Raw genomic sequence first — 24,824 nt, 5'->3', positions numbered from 1 at the left:
CATTATGAGGCAGGAATGCAGGTGTGATTCTGGCCTCTTGCAGAAGAGCAAAGAGACAGAGAGGCTAAGTGGCTTAGCTCGGAATCACACAAAAGAACCAACTGCAGAACCCAGATCTAGTGCAGGGCTTGTCCCCACAGGGCTGTCCCTGCTCTCAAAGAGCAGTTAATTAAGATGTACATTTCCATTCATTAAAAATGTTATTTGTGGCGTGCGTGGGTGGCTCAGTCAGTTAAGCACCCAACTTCAGCTCAGGTCATGATCTCATGGTTCATGGGTTCAAGCCCCACATCAGGCTCTGTGCTGACAGGTCAGAGCCTGGAGCCTGCTTCAGGTTCTGTGTCTCCCTCTCTCTCTGTCCCTCCACCACTCGTGCTCTGTCTCTCTCAAAAAATAAACATTAAATGAAATTTTTTTAATGTTATTTGTATTTCTTAATGTAATATGTGTGAGTCAAAATGATTTTATTTTTTTCATATTTATTTTTGAGAGAGACAGAGCATGAGCAGGGGAGGGGCAGGGAGAGAGGGAAACACAGAACCCGAAGCAGTCTCCAGTCTCTGACCTGTCAGCACAGAGCCCGACACAGGGCTTGAACTCACGAACTACGAGATCATGACCTGAGCTGAAGTCAGACATTTAACCGACTGAGCTACCCAGGCACCCCAAAATGATTTTATTTTTTAAAATAAATGCGCCTCCATGAGGTAAGTGCAGTTAGTCCTGGTTTAAAGATGAGGAACTGGGCCTTACCACGGTTGTGTAGCTGGTACAAGAACATAATGGAATGAGAGTTTGAACCCATATTTGCCTTGACCACCGTACTGCAAAGAGCAGAGCAGTGGCCTGTGTGTGCTCTCTCTCTCAGTTAGAGATCTTTTGTTCAGAGGGGCAATTGCTGAACCTTTCTTTCAGTGATTCTTCCACATATTTTGAGTCAAGGAATTTGATGAAAGTTGTGGATCCCTTCCCAGAAAAGTACACATTGACACAAAAATTTGTGTTCAGATAAAGGAGATTCATAGACCACGAAGCTGATAAAGCCATTGCTGTAGGTGGTATGAAAAGCAAAGATTCTTTTTAGGTCTCTAGAATGAAAGTTCTTTTAACTGTTTGTAACCGTGGCCATGCTCTCCGTGCAGGTGAGAAGACACCCTGCTGTTGTATGAGCAGCTACATTTTTTTTATTCTGATCATTAAAAGTAATACATAACACCCTTTATGTGGTTACCCCATTTTCTGGGTGGGGGAACAAGCATAGAGAAGTTAAGTAATTGACTTTGTCAAACAATTACAAGTGACAAAGTCAGGCTGAATGTGAAATGTGCAATACAGAGCTCATGCATGTAATCGCGATGTCACCCTGCTTCTCAGGTGTGAAAATAGCTTTGCTAGGTTTTAACCTTTAAATCTAAGATACAATTCCCAATATGTAGGAAGGCATGTTCATCCCCATGTAGGATAAACAGGGTGTGGACAGCTGGGAGATTCTTCTGATGGGTCAGGGTTAAGTAGCCACAAATCTCTTAAATATAACAGCCTGCTTCCTTGTTCAATTGCATGTGAGATGTAGCAGTTTATGACATATTCAGCTATCCTTACACAAAGCAAAATACTCAAGGTGAAGAGTAAAATTACCTGTCTTTCAACAAACCATGCCTTCTTAAGTGCTATCAGGGTAACAGCTGTAGAGGCAGAAAGTTGCCTTTAGCCCTTCTGATGATGAGATTTTCCACTATGTCAGTCTGAGCCCACACGGAGGTGTTCCAGTGGCGTTGTCATGTGGTGACATCTCACTGGGACAGAACCCTGTTGTCTTACCTATGACTTTATGTAACTTGGGAAATGTTTGGGGGTTGCCTTTACATTTAAGGAACTAAGCAGGTATTTCCTCACCAAAATATGCTTCAGAAATTATTCTGAGAAAAAGGGCCCTTCCTGCTAGGATGCTTGGCTATATGTATAGCACCATAATCATTTCTTTTCCTATGTAGTGGAAACCTTAGTAGGTACTATGAAAAATATTTATTAAATTCTCATTTTGGAGCTCTCGGGTGGCTCAGTCGGTTAAGCATCTGACTCCTAATTTGGGCTCAGGTCATGATCACGTAGTTCGTGAGTTTGAGCCCCATGTCAGGCTCTGCACTGACAGTACGAAGCCTGCTTGGGATTCTTTCTCTACTTCTGTCTCTGTGCACTCTCTCTCTCAAAATAAATAAATAAACTTAAAATCCTCATTTTTCACTCCGATACTGAACAAAAGCTCTTTACATTGTGAGTGGGATATTTTTCAGAAAATATTGTGATATCCAAAATTGAGAATAATGTAAAAGAAATCCTGACAAATGACTCCATATTCTCTTTATATTTACCTAAATCATTTGGCCTACCAGTTTTAAATTACATAAATTTTCATACTTCATTAAACTGGGGTCAATTTTTTTTTTCAAATTGAGAAAAATAGGGGCGCCTGGGTGGTTCAGTCTTTTGAGCATCCAACTCTTGATTTTGGCTCACATGATGATCCCAGGGTCGTGGGATCGAGCCCCATGTTGGGCTCCATGCTGAGCAAGGAGCCTGCTTGAGATCTCTCCCTCCCTCCCTCCCTCCCTCTCTCTCTCTCTCTCTCTCTCTCTCTCTCTCTCTCTCTCTCTCCCCCCTCCCCCTCCCCCTCCCTCTCTCTTCTTCTCCCTGTCTCCCTTCTCCTTCTCCCCCTGTGCCCCTCTCCCCCACTCACACACTCACTCACTCTCTTTCTCAAATAAAAAAAATTATTCGAAAACCAAAAAAATTAAATGAAGCTCTAATAATAAAAACAAAAATAACACGTGCTTATTAGAATAATTAGAAAGCACAAAAAAATTATAAAGAAAACACTTACCTATGGCCTGCCACTGAGAAAAACTGCTATAAACATTTCAGCATACTGCCTACCTATCTTTTTTGCATGCTGTGTTGTCTTTTGAATATTGAAATTCAAGTATTACTTCATATGTGGAACTTGAGACACTTAAGAGCGTACCATGAAGGAAAGGAAGGGGAAAAAATTGTTTGAAAGAGAGAGGGAAGGAGGCAAACCATAAGAGACTCTTAAATACAGAGGACAAACTGAGGGTTGATGAGTGGGGTGGGTGCAGGGGAGAGGGGAAAATGGGAGATGGGCATTGAGGAGGGCATTTGTTGGGATGAGTACTGGGTGTTGTATTTAAACAATGAATCATGAGAATCTACCCCCAAAACCAAGTGCACATTGTATATTCTGTATATTAGCCAACTTGACAATAAATTAAAAAAAAAAAATTCAAGTGTTACTGACGTTATTTCCCTTTTGCAGGTACCAGCGTAGTATAGAATGGGCCACAAAGCTCATGCAAAGACAGGGGCAGGATGAGAGTACAGTGCACAGAATCCTCAAGGATTACACAAAACCACTCGAGCATCCTGGTATAAAAAGGAATGAAGAATTTCAATGGCATGATGAGCTGAATTCTGAAACCATTCCCAAAATGGAAGGTATTGCAGATAGAGAGGAACTTTCTGTGATGAATGGGGGCTCGGAAAAGTCCCTAGACCTGGAGGGTCCTAACGAGCAATCAGACCACCTACAAGAGAGCTCAGGGCCTGACCCACTGACTCCAGATGGCTTGGATGAACACTTGGTAGAGGTTGCCACACTGCAGCACTGCCCCCCACCCCACGTTCATTGCAGCAAAGATATTCTCCCCCAGCGTGACACTCAGCCTGGGGACAGGAGTCCCCAAGTGGATCTCATCTGTGCCAGAGAGAGAGGGCCCAGTGATGAGTATGTGCTGGTAGAGGAAGATGTGTATCATGTGAGCGAGAAAGAATGTGCCCCACGTGAGGAAGTGAGTATAACTGGCCTTTGACAACATGGGTTCAAACTGTATGGATCCACTTATACATGGATTTTTTTTTATGTACAGTACAATAAATGTATTTTGTATATGATTTTCTTAATATTTTATTTTCTCTAGCTTTCTTTATTGTACGGATACAGCATATAATACTTAAATATGCCTTAATGAGCTGTGGATGTTATTGGTAAGGTTTCCATTCAACAGTAGGTTATTAGTAGTTAGGTTTTGGGGAGTCAAAAGTGATACACAGCTTTTCTATTACAGGACGTCAGCACCCTCAGCCCTGCATTGTTCAAGAAGAAAATCATTCACTTCCTCCAGAACCATCTATGTCTGGCCCATAGCAGATGTGGGATGACCAGGGTGTCCCTTACTCGGAACTGGTAGCAGGCCCATATTAAGTACTCAGGGCATGTGAGAGGTGGTGAGACACTCGGAATTCGCAGGCACTGCGTCCCAGCCCTGGTGGCTCAGTAGTTACGAGGGCTGTTTCTACTAAAACTTCAAGTCTGTGAATAACTTATTTTTTTTTAAATGTATACATTAAAGCAGCTGCAATAATATTCTTTCCCTTTGGTGGGATAAAAAGAAGTGTTGTGGTAAGTACATGTAGTCTTGAGTCTGGCTGTAGCAGAGGGTCTCGGGTATGGAAGTCAGCCAGCATAGGAGAAGCACTGGGAAGCAGACCCAGAGCCACTTCAATGATGGATGCACAGTCAGAGACAGGTGCCCTGAAATGGTCTATAATAGCTAAAAATGAGAAAATCTAATGGCTAAGTAGTACGTGAAACACCATTTGAAGAAGTGCTATCTACGCTTCAGAATGAGATTGTGAAGTCTAATTAAGAACCTAGGCACACACTTGTGAGGTACAGGTCGGTGAAAAGAAGGACATAAAACAGACCAACAAAAGGATCACAATTGCGGGAAAAATTCTTGGGGAAAAAAGAAATAAATGAAAATGTTAGTCGTAGAAAACCTAAAACTTATTTTTCTACATAATAATAATAAAAATCTATATTTTTAGCAGTATTAAGCCAATAAATGTGAATTCGGAAATTTATAAGAAGCATGTTTGTTTTAAAATGCAATCTGCTCTATGTAACATGTAGTCCTTCCATTTGTTCTCTATGTATTTTCTTTCTTCTGTCTTCAGTTGGCACCAAAAAAGAGATTAATATGCAGAAGAAATCCATATCGGATCTTGGAGTATTTGCAACTTAGCCTAGAAGAGGTATGTTTCCTGCATGTTATTTTTTCAGCTCTTGGTCTCAGGACCTGGGCAACCTGTAAATGCAGCCCACCTATAAATGCAATTCTGTCTGTAATTCAGCAAGTGAGTATTCAGTAACTGAATGTTATAAATCGGTCTTGAAATGACCATAGTCAGCTTCCAAAGTAGGCCTGCCTAAGTTTCACTCCTTAGCCTTCCTTTCATCAAGTCTAAGATTTTGGGGGTGGGGGACTTCCCTATATCATGAGATACTGTTTATATACCATACCATTCACCCATTTAAAGTGTACAGTTCAGGGGTGCCTGGGTAGCTCAGTTGGCTAAGCCCCTGACTCTTGATCTTGATTCAGGTCATGGTCTTGCAGTTTGTGGGATCAAGCCCCCACATCAGGCTCTGCGCTGACATCACTAACAAGCCTGCTTGGGATTCTCTCTCCCTTCCTCCATGTTCTAGATAGATAGATAGATAGATAGATAGATAGATAGATAGATAGAACAGTTCAGTGGTTTTCAGTATATTTGTGGAGTTTCGCCAGCTTTTAATAAGCTATGATTCATGTTCTAAGTCATGTAATGACTGCTAATTACATAAATGGATTCTAGATATCTCCTTCTGTAGGATTACTAATACATGTTCTCTTAATGCAATAGCTGCATTCCCAAAAGTTGGCTTAAAAGTGACTCACTAAAACTTGCATCTGGGGCACCTGGGTGGCTCAGTCAGTCAAGCATCCAACTTCAGCTCAGGTCATGATCTAGCAGTCTGTGAGTTCAAGCCCTGTGTCAGGCTCTGTGATGACAGCTCAGAGCCTGGAGCCTGCTTCGGATTCTGGGTCTCCCTCACTCTCTCTCTCTGCCCTCCCCTGCTCACACTCTGTTTTGCTCTCTCTCAAAAATAAACATTAAAAAAAATTTTTTTAAGTGCATCATAAATTTTTCCTCTGATTTAAAGTTCCTCTATGCTGTGTTCACCTGTTGTTCAGTCCCTCTTTGTTTGCTTATGTTTATACTGTTCACAGAAGCGTCCTTTCTGCCCTGGAAGATAGCACCCGTTCCTCGCACCCATGTGCCTGTTCCCCAAGAGCGCTCCTGCCTGTCTTGGGTAGCCTCAGCAGTGTCTAGCACCATTCTCAGGAAATGTGTGTTGAATGCATCCACATTGGTAACTTCATAGACATGTCCACAGAGAAATGATTGTGTCTCCATATTCTCTTGATTTCCTTGTCTGTACTTCCTTCCACACAGTGAAGCCAAAGGTACAGCCTTATGGACCAGGAAAGGATGTTTGGAATTATTTACTTCATCTCATTTTACATGAGATAGCTTAGTCTGTTGTCAAAGACAATAGCCACTAGGCACATGTGACTATTCTATTAAACTAATTAAAATGGAGCAAAATGCAGAATTCTGTTTCTCAGTTGCGCCAGATACATTTCAAACACTCAGCAGCTGCTTGTGGATGTAGCAACTGTATTGGATAGCACAGGTGTAGAACATCGTCATCACAGAAAGTTCTGGACAGCACTGTGGATACCCATTCTCTAAGGGCTTGAGCTCTCTGGTCCTTGATTTCTTCTCTGTAAAATGAGGGCTATGTAGCATCTCATTCATAAGATGTTCTGGGAATTAACTACTGCTTGTGATGGGTTCAGCACAGTGCCTGATATATAGTAAAATGCTCACTAAGTGTTACCGCATGCTATTCTTGTCATTATCATTATTAAGTTATTAAATTACTTGTAAATTATAATTAAATTACTTATAAAAGCTAGTTGGAATCTTTTCTTTTGCAGTCAATTTTGCAGAAATTTTCACTGGGTACTTCCTGTGTGCCAGGCACTGAGCTTAGTAGTAACAATACAGAAATAAACAGACTATGACTCTGGTTCTAAAGGTAGCCCAGAAATAATTACATTCAGTGCAGTCTGTGGATGGTGCCAGTGTTGCTCCTCTAGTATCCTTTACCCAGGATGCTTAATAATTATGGTTACTAATTATAGCTGGGAAGACTTTACAAGGTCGGTGGTATCTGTGGAGGTTAAAGGATAAATGGGGGATTGCCATTTGGACACTGGACAGCATGGGCTCTTTCTTGCAGCTCAGTCCTGGATGGCAATACAGGATGGCTAGACTGTGGAGGGCACAACTATGAGTATCTACCAGGAGTCTGTCTCTCTACCGGGTGGCACCAGGGCACTGCAGACAGCTGTGTCAGGGAAGGGTGAGGACCATAACAAGCATCAATAGGAGGGTGGGCCAGGAGGAGCCAGGCAGTGTCTCTGCCCTGGGAGGCAGCAGCAGTAGGCAGAGAGCGTTAGGTGTCAGCTCACTGTCCCAGTAGGTGACTACTTGTATTCCGTTCAGTGCTTTTTACAAGAAAAGGGGCTGCTGTCCACTGCTGTCTCCCAAACACTCCCTGAAGAAAAGCAAGAGTGTTGGGAGGTAGGTGAGGTTGCTCTGTGTTCTTGGAAGCTGCTTGGTTCCAGAGGACATTCCAGAGAGGTGTTACAGTTTTCAGGGAGCGTGCAGTGAGACCTAGCTCTGCTTCTCAGTTCTGTTTTGGCAGATTTCCTATGAATGAATCACCCATGTTTGGTGCACCATTCTGCAGTTTAATGTGTTTCCATAAATGTCCTCAGGAACACGGGCGGCCCTTCTGTGGTGATTCAGAGGAGTTCTTTTTAGGGATTGAGAATGGTAATACCACAGCTGACTTAAAGATCTGTCTCTTAGAGATCTGTTACTGAGAACTGTTTTTCTGTTACAATGCTTTGGGCTCTAACTAGATTTAGTGATGTGACATTAAATCCTCATTAAACTCTTCCCTCCATTTTGCTCTGATAGTGAAAACTTACTAATGAGATCTCAAGGGACATACTCGCTCCCTCCCCTGACTTCCCCAGTCTGCTGATGATTTAATTCCAAGTAAAGCCAACTCAACTGAATTAAGATCCACTCCATCTGTAATAAGTACCTAAGAGCAGTTTGTGTATATTCATAAAAGCCGTTTATTTTAGGCCAGTAAATATTAATGAGGCATTGGTTTCATCAGTTCTTAGAGAAACACTTGTTGACTGATAATGGAAAGTTTCTAAGGAACTTAAATTCTAACACATACCAGGAAGGAGTCTCTTGCTTAGCAAACAGAGGATTGAAATTTTCCAGGCTGTAATATCTAAATCGTTCCTTAAAAAGGAGGGGAAACTAAAATGAATTGAGCAGGTAGGTGCTTTGTGTAGCCTTTAAAATTTTTATAAGACTTAATCTCATTAAATCTTTTTTTTTAGTCCAATAATAATCATTGTATTTATTTTTTTAAATATGAAATTTATTCTCAAATTGATTTCCATATAACACCCAGTGCTCATCCCAACAGGTGCCCTCCTCAATACCCATCATCCACCCTCCCCTCCCTCCCACCCCCCATCAGCCCTCAGTTTGTTCCCAGTTTTTAAGAGTCTCTTATGTTTTGGCTCCCTCCCTCTCTAACCTCTTTTTTTTTTCTTCCCCTCCCCCATGGGCTTCTGTTAAGTTTCTCAGGATCCACATAAGAGTGAAAACATACAGTATCTGTCTTTCTCTGTATGACTTACTTTATTTAGCATAACACTCTCCAGTTCCATCCACGTTCCTACAAAAGGCCATATTTCATTCTTTCTCATTGCCAAGTAGTATTCCATTGTGTATATAAACCATAATTTCTTTATCCATTCATCAGTTGATGGACATTTAGGCTCTTTCCATAATTTGGCTATTGTTGAAAGTGCTGCTGTAAACATCGGGGTACAAGTGCCCCTTTGCATCAGCACTCCTGTATCCCTTGGGTCAATTCCTAGCAGTACTATTGCTGGGTCATAGGGTAGATCTATTTTTAATTTTTTGAGGAACCTCCACACTGTTTTCCAGAGCAGCTGCACCAGTTTGCATTCCCACCAACAGTGCAAGAGGGTTCCCGTTTCTCCACATCCTCACCAGCATCTATAGTCTCCTGATTTGTTCATTTTAGTCACTCTGACTGGCATGAGGTGGTATCTGAGTGTGGTTTTGATTTGTATTTCCCTGATGAGGAGCGACGTTGAGCATCTTTTCATGTGTCAGTTGGCCATCTGGATGTCTTCTTTGGAAAAGTGTCTGCTTGTGTCTTTTGCCCATTTCTTCACTAGATCATTTGTTTTTTGGGTGTTGAGTTGGATAAGTCCTTTATAGATTTTGGATACTAACCCTTTATCTGATATGTCATTTGCAAGTATCTTCTCCCATTCCATCAATTGCCTTTTAGTTTTGTTGATTGTTTCCTTTGCTATGCAGAAGCTTTTTATCTTGATAAGGTCCTGATAGTTCACTTTTGCTTTTGTTTCCCTTGCCTTGGGAGACATGTCAAGTAAGAAGTTGCTGTGGCCGAGGTCAAAGAGGTTGCTGCCTGTGTTCCCTGGGATTTAGATGGTTTCCTTTGTTATATGTAGGTCTTTCATCCATTTTGAGTTTTTTTATTTTATTTTATTTTTAATGTTTATTCATTTAAAAAAATTTTTTTAATGTTTATTTACTTTTGAGAGAGAGAGAAACAGCGTGCAAGTGGAGGAGGGGCAGAGAGAAGGAGATGCAGAATCTGAGGCAGGCTCCAGGCTCTGAGCTGTCAGCACAGAGCCCAACACGGGACTTGAACCCACGAACCGCCAGACCATGACCTGAGCCAAAGTCGGACACTTAACTGACTGAGCCACCCAGGCACTCCAATATTTACTCATTTTTTGAGAGAGAGACAGAGTGTGAGCAGGGGAGGGAAGAGACAGAGAGAGCCACAGAATCCGAAGCAGGCTCCAGACTCTGAGCTGTCAGCAGAGAGCCCAGCATGGGGCACAGACTCACCAAACCATCAGCTCATGACCTGAGCTGAAGTTGGACACTTAACCAGCCAAGCCACTCAGGCGCCCCCATTTTGAGTTTATTTTTGTGTATGGTGTAAGAAAGTGGTCCAGGTTCATATTTCTGCATGTCGCTGTCCAGTTTTCCCAGCACCATTTGCTGAAGAGACTGTCTTTATTCCATTGGATACTCTTTTCCTGCTTTGTCGAAGAGTAGTTGGCCATACATTTGTGAGTCCATTTCTGAGTTCTCTATTTTGTTGCATTGATCTATGTGTCTGTTTTTGTGCCAGTACCACACTGTCTTGATAATTACAGCCTTGGGGCGCCTGGGTGGCGCAGTCGGTTAAGCGTCCGACTTCAGCCAGGTCACAATCTCGCGGTCCGTGAGTTCGAGCCCCGCATCAGGCTCTGGGCTGATGGCTCAGAGCCTGGAGCCTGTTTCCGATTCTGTGTCTCCCTCTCTCTCTGCTCCTCCCCCGTTCATGCTCTGTCTCTCTCTGTCCCAAAAATAGATAATTACAGCCTTGTAATACAGCTTGAAGTCTGGAATTGTGATGCTTCCAGCTTTGATTTTCTTTTTCAACATTACTTTGGCTATTCCAGGTCTTTTCTGGTTCCATACAAATTTTAGAATTGTTTGTTCTAGCTCTGTAAAGAATGCTGGTATTATTTTGATAGGGATTGCATTGAATGTGTAGATTCCTTTGGGTAGTATCAACATTTTAACAATATTTGTTCTTCCAGTCCATGATCATGAAATGTTTTTCCATGTCTTTGTGTCTTCAGTTTCTTTCATAAGATTCCTGTAGTTTTCAGCATGCAGATCTTTTACCTCTTTGGGTAGGTTTATTCCCAGGTATTTTTGGTTTTCAGTGCCATTGTAAATGGGATCAGTTCCTTGATTTCTGTTTCTACTGCTTCATTATTGGCGTCTATAAATGCAACTGATTTCTGTACATTGATTTTATATGCTGCAACTTTGCTGAATACATGTATCAGTTTTAGCAGTTTTTTGGTGGAGTCTTTCGGTTTTCCAAAAGAGCATCATGTCATCTGTGAAGTGTGAAAGTTTAACGTCTTCCTTGCTGATTTGCTTGCTTTTTGTTTTTGTTGTCTGATTGCTGAGGCTAGGACTTCAAACACTATGTTGAACAACAATGGAGAAAGTGAACATCCCTGGCATGTTCCTGACCTTAGGGGGAAAGCTCTCAGTTTCCCCATTTGAAGATGATATTAGCTGTGGGTCTTTCGTAGGTGGCCTTTATGATTTTGAGGTATGTTCCTTCTATCCCTCCTTTCTTGAGTTTTTTTTTATCAAGAAAGGATGCTGTATTTTGTCAAATGCTTTCTCTGCATCTATTGAGAGGATCATGTGGTTCTTATCTTTTTTTTTTTTTTTTAACTAATCTGATGTATCACATTGATTGAATTGTGGATATTGAATCAACCATACAGCCCATCAATCCCAATGGTCATGGTGAATAATTATTTTAATGCATTGTTGGCTTCACTTTGCTAGTATCTTGTTGAGAATTTTTGCATCCATATTCATCAGAGAAATTGGTCTGTAGTTCTTTTCAGTGGGGTCTTTGTCTGATTTTGGAATCAAGATAATGCTGGCCTCATAGAATAAGTTTGGAAGTTTTCCTTCTGTTTTTGTTTTTTGGAACAGCTTCAAAAAAATAGGTATTAACTCTTCTTTAATTGTTTGGTAGAATTTCCCTGGAAAGCCATCTGGCCCTGGACTCTTGTTTGTTGGAAGATTTTTGATTACTGATTCAATTTCCTTACTGGTTATGGGTCTCTTCAAATTTTCTATTTCTTCCTGTGTCAGTTTTGGTAGTTTATATCTTTCTAGGAATTTGTCTGTTTCTTCCAGATTGCCCAATTTGTTGGGATATAATTGCTCATAATATTCTCCTATTGTTTGTATTTCTGCAGTGTTGGTTATGATCTCTTCTCTTTCATTCATTATTTTATTTATTTGGGTCCTTTTCTTTTTGATAAATCTGGCTAGATGTTTATCAATTTTGTTAATTCTTTTGAAGAACCAGATCCTGGTTTCATTGCTCTGTTCTGTTTTTTTTTATTTCAATATCACTGATTTCTGCTCTAATCTTTATGATTTCCCTTTTTCTGCTTGTTTTGGGCTTTATTTGCTGTCTTTTTCCAGCTCCTTTAGGAGTAAGGTTAGGTTGTATATCTAAGACATTTCTTCCTTCTTTAGGAAGGCCTGGATTACTATAAATTTCCCTCTTATGACTGCCTTTGCTGCATCCCAGAGGTTTTGGACTGTCATGTTTTCATTTTAATTGGCTTCCATGTACTTTTTAATTTCTTTAATTTCTTAGTTAACCCATTCATTCTTTAGTAGGATGTTCTTTAGTCTCCCAAGTATTCGTGGTCTTTCCAAATTTTTTCTTGTGGTTGATTTCAACTTTTATAGCGTTGCGGTCTAAAAATATGCATGGTAGGATATTGATCTTTTTTACTTGTTGAGGGCTGATTTGTGACCCAGTATGTGATCCATTCTGGAGAATGTACCATGTGTACTTAAGAAGAATGTGTATTCTGCTGCTTCAGGGTGAAATGTTCTGAATATGTCTGTTACATCCATTCGGTCCAGTGTGCCATTCAAAGCCATTGTCTCCTTTTGATTTTCTGCTTAGATGATCTGTCCATTGTTGTACATAGGGTGTTAAAGTCCCCTACTATTATGGTATTATTTATCAATGAGTTCTTTATGTTTGTGATTAATTGATTTATATATTTGGGTGCTTTCAAGTTGGGGGCATAAATATTTGGAATTGTTAGGTCTTGTTGGTGGATAGACCCCTTCATTATGATACAGTGTCCTTCTTCATCTCTTGTTACAGCCTTTGTTTTAAAATCTAGTTGGTCTGATATAAATATGGCTATTCTGGCTTTCTTTTGCCATCCAGTAGCATGATACATGGTTCTCCATCCCCTTATTCTCAATCTGCAGGTGTCTTTAGGTCTAAAATGAGTCTGTGGTAGCCAACATATAGATGAGTCTTGTGTTTTTTGATCCATTCTGATACCCTATGTGTTTTGATTGGAGCATTTAGTCCATTTACATTTCAAGTGATTTTTGAATTGTGTTGCCTGTAGAATTGGTGTTTCTGGTGATGTTCTCTGGTCCTTTCTAGTCTTTGTTGCTTTTGGTCTTTTTGTTTTGTTTTTTCTCCGCTCAAAGAGTCCTCCTTAAAATTTCTTGCAGGGCTGGTTTAGTGGTCACGAACTCCTTTAGTTTTTGTTTGGGAATTTCTTTATCTTTCCTTCTATTTAAAAAAAAAAAATTTTAAACATTTTATTTATTTTTGACACAGAGAGAGAGAAAGCTTGAACAGGGGAGGGTCAGAGAAAGAGGGAGACACAGAATCTGAAACAGGCTCCAGGCTCTGAGCTGTCAGCACAGAGCCCGACGCGGGGCTCAAACCCACGGACTGCAAGATCATGACCTGAGCCAAAGTCGGACGCTTAACTGACTGAGCCATCCAGGTGCCCCTTTCCTTCTATTTTAAATGACAGCCTTGCTATAAAGAATTCTTGGCTGCATATTTTTCTGATTCAGCACATGATCCTCACAATAGATGCAGAGAAAGCATTTGACAAAATACAGCATCCTTTCTTGATAAAAACCTACCACTCCTTTCTGGCTGGGGACTGCATCTCGGTTGCCACACTCCATAAGAGGGCCCTCCTCATCTGTGCCAGGTGGCAGCAGCAGCATAATGTTTGTCGTTTGGTTGTAAATGAATCTCCCATCCTCATATTTATACAGAAAGTAACCCAGTTTTACTAATAGCCACCATTTAGCCACTAGTACACAGCAATTTTGCGTAAGTCTGTTCAGGTGTAAACATGAATCCTTTTCCCCTCTACAAGTAGAGTGAAAAACAGGGTCTATTTTGTGGTATCCATGTTTGGCATTGTCTTAACTTTTATCACTTTTGCAGCACCTGGCTGGCTCAGTCAGTAGTCAGGGTTGGGAGTTTAAACCCCATGTTCAGTGTAAGGTTACTCAAAAAGATAAACTTTTTTAAAAAACTATTTTTATTTCCAAGTATGATTTTACTCAACTAGAGCTGACTTTCCTTGCTTTTCCTCCTGCCTCCTCATACAAGTAAAACATGTTACTGTATAATGGGAGTGCCTGGGTGGCTTAGTCAGTTAAGCATCCGACCAGCTCAGGTCCTGATCTCGCGGTTCATGAGTTCGAGCTTCCCATCAGGTTCTGCTGCCAGCAAAAGAGCCTGCTTCAGATCCTCTGTCCTCTCTCTCTCTGCCCTTCCCCCACTCATGCTTCCCCCCCCCCCGCCTTTCTCAAAAATAAACAAACATTTGGGGGGGAAAAAAAGTTACCATATAATGAAGTTTATGGAAAGATAGGGATTACTTAATAGGAAATCACTTTACTGCATGGGTGACTAAAAAACTCATGTTAATCTGCACTGCCTACTTTTCACAAATTTCCATATATTTCTTTCTGTAAATTTTTTTCTCAGTTTAATATGGTTATTTAATTTTACAGAGGAAAATCTAATGAGCAAAAGTTGCTGTTGTTACAGCTATTTACATCATTTTCCAGTTTAGCTGTGTGATTTTTAAGGGGAAAAATACATGGAAATATCATACAAATGCCTTTTTAATTGATTTTTAACCAATTTGTGACTTTTATATTTTCTTAGATGTTTTTTAAATCCTTTAAATTTGCATGAATCATTTATGTTAAAAAATGTCACCATTTTGAAGATGATTTAAGGATGTTAGTTTGTACTTGAGGCAAAGAGAAATCAGTCTGTAAAATAACTTCTCAAGAATGTGGGACAGTTTCTAATGAGCATTTTCTGCTTGCTCTGTTTTTAGGCCTTTTTCCTGGTCTATGCTCTAGGATGTCTAAGCATCTACTATGAGAAGGTAAGATGTCTTATTTAGATACAGTCCACTTAAAATTTTCCTGGCATCTCAGTGGCTCAATTGGTTGGGCGTCCAACTTTGGCTCAGTTCATGATCTCACGGTTCATGGGTTTGAGCCCTGTGTGGGCTCTGTGCTGACAGGTCAGAGCCTGGAGCCTGCTTCAGATTCTGTGTCTTCCTCTCTCTCTGCCCCTCTCCTGCTTGCTCGCTCTTTCTCTCTCTCTCAAAAATAAACATTAAAAAATTTTTTAAAAATATTTTTTCCTGGTGTTGAAAGCAGCTTCTAGTATTTTTCACATTGCTGTAATACAAACGTGCCTACTTTCACCCAGTAAAATTGGATCAGATTTTTTTTCCACATTTGGGCTTTGGGTCCTGAATTGGGACTATTAAGGCAAAAGCCAGCTTTGACTCTTTTAGATTCGATTTCATTCCCAGAGACTAGGAGAAGATCAATATCTTAAATAATGATCAGGAAATCTGTGTCAGAAAAGTACTAAAAATTAGCAACAAAAGTTGAAACTGTCCGTGTTTAGCACTTACTTCGGTAAAAGCTGTGTGTTGAGTACCTTACCTGCAGTACTTAATCCTTGCCTCTGCCTGGTAAGAATTCTACAGATAAGGTAACTGAAGCTCAAAGGAACTAAGTAACTCACCCAAGGTCACACAGCTAGTCTGGTTAGAACTAATAATTGAAGCTATGTCAAGGTATTCCCAAAGCCGTGATTCTATACTGTAGCCTGCTGCCCTTAGAAAGTCCCACAAGAAGCTGGTACCACGGCTTACCTTCTGGTGGAGGCATTGGAGGCTGGGCGCACAGATAGAAGGGGAGACTTCATTGGACACTTCTATGCATGTGAATATAATACCTATTCAAAATAATTCAAATGAAATTAAAATTAAAAAGAGAAAGGTAAGCAGAATAATAGAGACAGTATATTTTGTTCTGTACCTGGGAGTGCATAATTTTATCATTCTTCAAATTCTGATTATATGAATTATTTTCACGACTATTCCAGTGGTTTGGAAACAGATGTCGGCTGATGGGTGATTCATTTTCTCAGGTGGTGGCCATTCTTAGCCCACCTTTGCCTCCTCTCCTGGACCTTAGCCAAAATCTGTCAGAACATTCCACTGCTACATAGAATCCTCAGCCTCTGAAACTTGATGGGCTATCCATATCGAAAGTTCAACCTTCCCTGAAAGACTGTTTCTTGTTAGAGGAGGGCCAACTGTTTCCTTGCGTTAAGACTGAAAGGCCACGCATAGGGGTGCCTGGGTGGTTCAGTTGTCAAGCATCTGACTTTGGCTCAGGTCATGATCTCATGGTTCATGAGTTTGAGTCCCACATTGGGTGAGCTCATGCCCCGCTTCTGGTGAACATCAGCCCTGCTTTGGGTAAAACATGAGCACTGCTTCAGGTGAGCCCTGCTTCTCTTTCTCTCTCTCTCCCTCTCTTTCTCCCTCCCCCTCCCCCTCCCTCTTCCCCTCCTAGGATTCTCTCTCTCTGCCCTTTCCTCATTTGCGTTCTCTCTCTCTCTCAAAAGTAAATACATAAAATAAAAAATAAAGGCCACATATGTATGGATTTTCTATCTTAGGAACAACTGCAAAAAAAAAGAATAAGGAAAGGAAAAAAACCTGTAGCTCATATTTATGGATTTTAAATCTTAGGCTGAGACAAACTGAGCAAGTCTCATTGACTGAGCCCTAAACCATCCAAAAAATTGAATGTTCTCTGAACCAAGCCATTCTCGGTCTCTTCACATCCTCCATTAGGAACAAAATGCCCTTTGAAGCTGTTGGATTGCTCATTTGTGCCATGAGATAACACACCCTCCAGTTTCAAGGACTAAATGAAGCGTCTTTTTTTTTTTTAAGCTTTTACAAAATTACATTTTGGCTTTTCTGAATGTGGCCTGACATACAGTAGCTACTCTCTTGGGTCTGCGAAATGTTTGGAACCTGCTGCCTTGTGGCTTTGGTGGACTTGTCACACTCGAGCTCACGGCACGCACTCGTCCTTCTGCCCAGAGTGTTCTTCTACAGCCACCCCACCTCCCCCAATTTTCCCACCATCCCCTTCCATTCGGCTACTTCCTCCTCATCTCAGATGTTGCTGTCTCAGGGCAGCCTTTCCCAGGTCCTCCAAACCAGTGCTCTCTGACAGAAGTAAACACAAGCCTCAGATGGGAGCCATGTGGGTCCTTTTTAAAATTTTCTAGTAGCCGCTAGAAAAAAAGGGGCGCCTGGGTGGTTAAGTCGGTTGAGCATCCAACTCTCGGTTTCTGCTCAGGTCATGATCTCTGGGTCATGGGATCAAGCATGGAACCACTCTGAGCATAAAGCCTGCTCGAGATTTTCTGTCTCTCCCTTTCTCCCCCCTCCCTTTCTCTCTCTCTCTCTCTCTCCTTCCCCCTCCCCCTTTCCCTGCCTCTGCCCCTCTGCCAGCTCACATGTGCACATGTTTTCTCTGTCTCATAAAAATAAGGGTGGGTGGGGGAGGTAAGAGAAAAAAGGTGAAACTAATTTATATTATTTGCAAGATTTGTTTAACTCAACATTTCCAAACTTACTGAGATAGTTTACTTTCTTGTTTTCCTACCAAGTCTTTGAAATTCAATGTGTATTTTCCCCTTGAGGCACATCTCCCTTCGGGCCTATATCTGATGCTGCCATACTGGACAGCATGGGCCTAGATCTTCTGTTAAGTCCCTCCGTTGTGGGCACCATGTTCACTGCTTCCGCTCCGCACTTAGTGTAGATGTCCGTTCACTGGCTGAATGATGAGTGAACACATACATAATCATGCCCCTCTTTTTTTTTTTTTTTTTTTTTTAAACGTTAGGAGCCTTTAACAATCCTGAAGCTCTGGAAAGCTTTCCCTATAGTTCAGCCCACATTCAGGACTACGTACATGGCATACCATTACTTCCGAAGCAAGGGCTGGGTTCCCAAAGTGGGACTGAAGTATGGGACAGATTTACGTAAGTAATTCTTGACTTGGTAGGTGCGAGAACCAAGGTTCGCAGCAGATCCCGGGGTGAAAACTGAATTGGTTATATGTACTGTTGCTCATTTTTTTCTAGGATGATGCTTTCCTTCTGGCTTAGGTAAGAATATTTGGATTGAAGTGGAGGGTTTGTCCAGGAAGAGTGGAAAGGAAGTCTAAGGGGCAAGCCCAGGATAGAAGCCTGGAGGCCTAAGTGTTCAGGTTTTTTTCTCTCACCACTCTGTAATCTGAGAAGAGAGTTTTACAGCTCTGCCCCCTCCTCTCATTAGCCACTCACTCCTATGATTTGGGGAGTCCCTCATCCTCTAGGCCTCCATTGTCACATCTAGCAAATGAGAATAATCACAGAATTAGAAGAATAATCACAGCTACCATTTGTTGAGCATCTACTATGTGTCAAACATTTTAAAATTCATTATCTCATTTAATCCCTAAAGCAGCAAAGGATACTCTTATTATTCTAATTTTTCCGATAGAGAGACTGCAGTTGTGAGAGAATGGGTCATTTGCCCCTAATAGTTTCCAGGACCAGTTACTTACGGAGCTGGGCTTTTTCTGGAGCCCAGGCCCTTAGAAACTGCATCTTCTTATCTTAAAGTAAGGCTTTTGGACCAGATGAGCACTTTATTCAACAGATCATTACGGAGACTCTTCTGTGGGTCAAGTCTTGTTAGGTACCAGGAAGACAGAGGTGAATGAGACAAACACAGAGCTGCCTTGATGGAGCTGCGTACATTCTGGCTGGGGAGATCAATAAGCAAACAAGTAAATATATAATCTAATTTCAGGGACTATTAAATACTAAGAAAAATAAAACATAGTAGAGGGATAGAAAGTCAGGAATGTTAGGAAAAGGCTCTGAAAAGATGTGATCAAAACAAACAAAATGTGACCACGGTAGGGAACAGGCTACTTGAGAATCTGGGGAAATACATGGTAGGCCCAATGTGAACAGCAAGTGCAAAGGCCCTGAGGCAGGAATGAGCTCAGTCAGTTTCAGGAACAACATAAAAACAGGGTGTCTAGAACTTAGAGATCCCAGGGGAAGAGCAAAGAACATGGTAGGCACAGAGTGAACAGCAAGCACAAAGGCCCTGAGGCAGGGAAGTCTCAGGAACAGCATAAAGGTAGTGTGTCTAGTACTTAGAGATCCCAGGGGAGAGTTACATGAGGTGATGTCTGCAAATTAAGCTTGGGCAGATTATGTAGGGCCCGGTTGTTATTCTGGTGATTAGAAGTCTTGGGAGAGTTTGAGCAAAGGAGTGACTTAAATCAATAGAACTCTCTGTCTCCTCTGTTACTGGTAGACTGTGGGATGGGGGGCAGGGGGCAAAAATGGAAGCAGATAGACTTTGTTAGGGAAGCTGAGCCCAACCAACCCTGCAGACAGAATGGATGTAGGAGTTTCATTTAAGAGGAATCAGGGATAATGCTTACATACATGGATTTGTATTTTAGACATATTAAGTAAGTCCAGTGGAGATACTGTAAAATAGATGATTCTAGAGCATAGGACAGCCTTGAGATAAAAATTTAGAGTTGTCGTTGTGTAAGTGGCTCCCAAAGCCACAGGCCCGGGTCAGTGGGCATAAATCCTAGGGTCCGTGCCCAGCACTAGTGTCACTGCCAAGTCCCTCAAACTCATTTTCCTCACCTCCCAAGTGAGGGTGCTTCCTGGATGCTTTTCAGAATTACTTGTGAGGTTCAGACAAAAAATGTCAATATATTTGAAAGGTCTTCTAAGAAGTCACGGCCCCTGAGGTCTTTTGACCTGTGTCATATGGTCCTTCCAAATGCTTTGAGCCTTTTTAAATACCCAAAGAAAGCCAATTCATTCTTTTAAATCTTTAAATGCTCTAAACTGTGCTTAACCTGGAATCATAGGATAGTTTTCAGGAAACCCCAGCACAATATGAAATACTGTGTTTTAGATTGGTGTGTTTTTATGGGTCAAGAGTCTGAACCTTTCACTAAATTCTCAAGCGGGGAGGGAACGTGTCTGCAGTCCAAAATGTTAAGAATTTCCTATTCCTCTAAGATAAATGATTCCTTTTGTTTGTTCCACGGCTGGATTTCAGGTACAGATATGCTAACTCAGGCTTACCACACGAATGATCAGGCTTAGCTTGAGATTAGTTTGCTAGGTTTCCACGTAATTGTATTGGCCACAGTTCACGATGTTGAAATAAGCTATGTGCCCGTTTTCCTTCCTTGGCTTCCTGCCCTGTTGTCCTTTTCATACTCCTGTAAGAGTAGCCACTCAGTGTAAACACTTGGCAGGTCTTCTTCAGCTTTTTCATTGTAGGAGTGAAACTTGAATTAGAACTTTCCAGTCAAGAAGTCTGCAGGGACACACTGAGAAGTGGCAGGGGGCTAGTAAAGAGAGCTCTTTGGGTTCATAGCCAGCTCTGCCTCTTTACTGTGTGACCTCAAGCAAATTACTTCTCTCTGAGTTTCCATTTGCTCATCATATAACATGGATAACACCATAACGTACACACACACACACATTTAAAACATCTTCATAAAAACTAAAATAAAAAGTTGCAGGGGACAGGAGCCTATGATGAGTGCCTTCTAAGCATACCTTATCTCATGTATTTTCAATACTAAGCCATATTTTCGAATGAAGAGTAATTTTAAAACCAAAACTGCCTTATGGGGATGGTTGAAAGGACAGATGTTTTTTTAAAAGAAATGAAACAACTGCTATTTTCCAACTCCCCAGAGGCCTTTGCCACAGCTGGGTCATATCATGTAACTTCAGGCTGCTTGTATAATTAATTTGAGACCAGGTCTCTGGCCCAGCAGCAACATGAAGTGTGTCTTCACATTTCCTGCTTTAGCAGAGGTTCACAAGCAGTGCTAGCCTGGGATGAGAGGAACAGCTTGCTGGGGTGCCTGGCTGGCTCAGTTGGGAGAGCATGTGACTCTTGATCTTGGGGATGTGAGTTCAAGCCCCACATTGGGTATAGAGATTACTTAAAATCTTTAAAAAAAAAAAAAAAGAAGAAAAGAAAAAGAAAAAGTAGGGTTGCCTGAGTGGCTCTGTTGTTGAAGCATCTGACTCTTGATTTCAGCTCAGGTCATGATCTCACAGTTGTGATATCTAGCCTTCTCTCTCTGTCTCTCTGCCCCTCACCCCCTCACTCATGCACACATGCTCACTCGCTTGCTCTCTCTGTGTCCCTCTCTCTCAAAAAAAAAAAAAAAAAAAAAAAAAAAACCACAAAATTTAAAAAGAGGCACGGTTTCCTAAACTTTACCTCTTCTCTGGGCACAGTTCCTCGGTGGCTGCTGTTTTTTAGCAATATTATTTTGAGGGTTGATGACCTAATCACACATACCCTAGAACTGCCAAGACAGGTTAAACCCAGGACATCCTCTCTTGACCATTGTTTCTGTTTACAGAGGTAATGACTCATGACAAAGGGCCCTTATGAAATTCACATCTTATCAGGGAAACTCTTCCCTTGAATAAATCTTGTCAATCACATTTCATTCTAGGAGTGGTACTCGAGCTAGTGATATGGATCTCAAATCAAGTGCAGCTGCTGAGCTACTTGACCTTGATCACCCACTGATGAAAACTAGACTAGAAACCAAGTGGGAGCCTTTCCTTATATTCCCCACCCAGAAGCTCCCATAGCTGCTGGCTCTTAATGGCAACCGGGCACCTTGCCTTGGTGCTTTTCTTCCCTCGTCTTATTTACTCTTCATACTCCTGTGAGGCGTGTGGCATTCACCTCCTTTTATAATGCGCTGAGGAAATTACTGTTTAAAAGGGTCAAGGGAGTTGCCAAGGGTCCCACAGCAAGTAGGTGCAGAGATTAGCTCTGTCTGGGTCCAAGCTCCGTGTACCACGGAGTGGTACTTCTCTGCCAGCCAGAAAGCGAAAATCCAACTCAAGGTGTAGATTTTTTGTTTTTTTCTGACGCAGGCAGCTACTGGTTGATGTAACTTAAGATCTAGTTACTCCGAAGCCTCCTTCCCATACACTCCAGTTTTGGATTTGCATTGACTAAGTTCAGTCATGTGATTTCGCAGATGCCTGCAAATTAGAAGTCAGAGGACAAGTGGAATGACGGGAGCTGTTAGAAGCCAACAGAGTTTACAGGATTCCCAGAGCCCAGAGGAACCGTCCTGGGCATGGCGCCCCACCTAGAGACTGAGCCAGGGAGAGGCTTTAGAGCAGCTCCTCTGTACTCCTCACGGAACAAGGAGGTGCACCTTCTTCTGTCTCCCTTTTTGGTTCTTTCCTGAACCACTCTCTTGGCTTCTTTTCTAGTCAAATTTTTTAAATACTTTAACATTTTCCACATCTGCGCATATAAGCCTTAGTATTTCTGCATGCAGCTCGTAAGAATAGGGACGTTCTCCTACATAACGGTAATACCGTACTATACCCAACAGAAATTAGAAATTTTCTTTTTTCTTTTTTAATTTTTCTTAACATTTATTTTATTTTTGAGAGAGAAGCAGACACCGAATTCGAAGCAGGCTCCAGGCTCTGAGCTGTCAGCATGATCTTGAACCCACAAACCATGAGATCATGCATGACCTGAGCCGAAGTTGGACGCTTAACCAACTGAGCCACCCAGGCGCCCCTAGAATTTTTCAATATCACCAAAGTATCAGAAAATTTAAATTTTCTTCTGCTGTCCCCAAAATGTGTCTTGTGGCTGTGCGGGGGGAGGTTGTTTTTGTTTTCAATACCAGCTCTAGTCACAGTTCACTTATCACATTTGGTATTATAGGTTTCTCTTTTATTTTGCTATGGCTGCCATAATAAATTACCACATACTGGGGTGGGGGGCTTAAAGCAACAGAAACTGGGGTGCCTGGGTGGCTCGTTGGTTAAGTGTCCAACTTTGGCTCAGGTCATGATCTCGCAGTTCATGGGTTTGAGCCCCACGTCAGGCTCTGTGCTGATGGCTCAGAGCCTGCAACCTGCTTCGGATTCTGTGTCTGTCTCTCTCTCTCTCTCTCTGCCCCTCCCCTGCTCACGCTCTGTCTCTCTCTCTCAAAAATAAATAAACATTAAAAAAAATTTTTTTTTAGAAAAACAGCATAAACTTATTCTCTCACAGTTCTGGGGACCAGACATTCACAGGACCATTCTCTCTCCAGAGGCAGTAGGGGAACTCAGTCCCTTGTCTATAGTGTTTCTAGTGCCACCGGGCGTCCCTTGGCTTATCACTCCAGTCTCTGCAAAGAACCTTCTTCAAACAAGGCCACATTCACAGATTCAGGGATTAAGATGTAGACGTACCTTTTGGGGGCCACGATTCACCCCACTACGGCCTCTTTAGCTTTTTTAAATCTAAAACGGTTTCTCTACCTTGTTGGTTTTTCATGATACTGAGTTTTCTTGAAAACTCCTAGAGGATATCCCACATTCTAGATATGTTCGATTGTTTCCTCATCATTAGACTCCATCTCACCATTCTTCAGCATGCATGGGTGTTCTGTGTATTTATTGTGCCCCATCAGGAGGTACTTAACATCAGGCTGTCCCACTGTATGATCACGTGGCCGAGGTGACCATTGTCAGATGTCTTGTAAAATTACATTTTTCCTTTTGTAATTAACAAGTAATGTGTAGGGTGAGACTGTGTATATCTGGTTCCCTGATAATTATAACAGTTGCCCGAATTAATTTCTTACACTAATCATCATTTTGTAATTCTGTCGTTCCTTCCACACGCCATCTCTGACGTTCGCTTAAAAGAAGGAGCTTTCCCTTCATTTCCCCGTTCTTTCAGACTTTATTTTTGAATGCCCAGGATTTCTTAGAGTTCCAAAGTTTTCATCTTTCTGCTTGAGAGGCATTTTTGTAAAAACAATTTTACTTTTCCCTCTGAATATGCTGTCATCATTATGATTACTATCCTAGGTAACATTTTGAACCCTTACTTTATGCCAGCCACCATGTCAATGCCTCTACATTCAGTCACTACACCAGGTTTTTTATAATAAGGAAATTGAAACACAGGGTGTCATCATGTCGTCTTGATACTGCTAAGACTTGAACTTGAGTCTGTCTGATGTCAGTGTTCATGCTTTTAACTTCTAAACTCTACCATCATCATCAGTCATCTGAAGTGACCCAACCTGTAGGTAAGAGCTGCTTTCGAGCTGTGAATGTTCCAGTGTTCCAGATGCACATGAGATTCAAGATGTGTGCCTGATCATAAATAATGGTATTTGAGGGCTAGAAAAGGTCTCAATTTCCCCTTGTTCTTCATTTTGTAATTCTGGACACTGAGGCTCAGAGATATTAGTAACTTGTTTGGAGTCACACCTCCAAGAATGGCAGAGACTGGACAGGAAACAAAACTCCTGAATTCAAGTTTTTTCCAGTACGTGGTTTCTTTCCACTGCGTCTCAAAACATTGAGGATTGTATGTTGGGGTATTTACTTAAATTTGTGCCCTTACACAGTGAATTTGAGCTGCTTGCCAAATCCTTTAAATATACTTTAAATAGGAAATAAAATAATAAAAAGGAAATGTGACCCTAGAAAATGTACTCTAGGTGAAGGGTTGCTGTATTGTCTCTAGGATCCTACAGGGTTACTAACTGAGGCTGTAAAGTTGGCTCTGAGCTTGCTGAGCCTTAGGGAAATGGGATTAGCTACAGTATTGTTACAGCCAAAAAGGAAAATTCTGTCAATTCTTCAATGGATAAAAAGTTTTTCTGCTTTGATTTGCACTGGCCACAAGCTTACAGATGTAATTGTGTATCAGTAAAGGTAATTTTTACAGGTATAGTTACATATAAACCCCAAATCTCAGAGGCCTAACAATTTCATTGCACGTGAAATTCAAAACCAGTATCTCTGAGTGGTGGGCCAATCGACTCCCAAAGGTGCTTCAGGAGCCCAGGTT

At 41.5% G+C, this 24,824-nt stretch overlaps 1 protein-coding gene across 3 annotated transcripts in view; it reads left to right on the top strand.

The window, feature by feature from the left end:
• Positions 1-24,824, top strand: part of TSEN2 (tRNA splicing endonuclease subunit 2) — a 51,883-nt gene that overhangs the window by 21,371 nt on the left and 5,688 nt on the right. For all 3 annotated transcript variants that reach the window (XM_025922054.2, XM_086697405.1, XM_086697406.1), the window contains 4 exons: positions 3,335-3,866; positions 5,035-5,112; positions 14,871-14,921; positions 17,770-17,908. In XM_025922054.2, the coding sequence (XP_025777839.1) occupies positions 3,335-3,866; positions 5,035-5,112; positions 14,871-14,921; positions 17,770-17,908 (800 nt within the window). The remainder of the gene's footprint in view (positions 1-3,334; positions 3,867-5,034; positions 5,113-14,870; positions 14,922-17,769; positions 17,909-24,824) is intronic.

The sequence above is a fragment of the Puma concolor genome, chromosome A2 (assembly GCF_028749965.1).
Source record: "Puma concolor isolate L17-30 chromosome A2, mPumCon1.1.hap2, whole genome shotgun sequence".
Taxonomy (NCBI): Eukaryota; Metazoa; Chordata; class Mammalia; order Carnivora; family Felidae; genus Puma; species Puma concolor.
The sequence above is the reverse complement of the archived record's forward strand: the minus strand, read 5'-3'. Positions and strand labels throughout refer to the sequence as shown.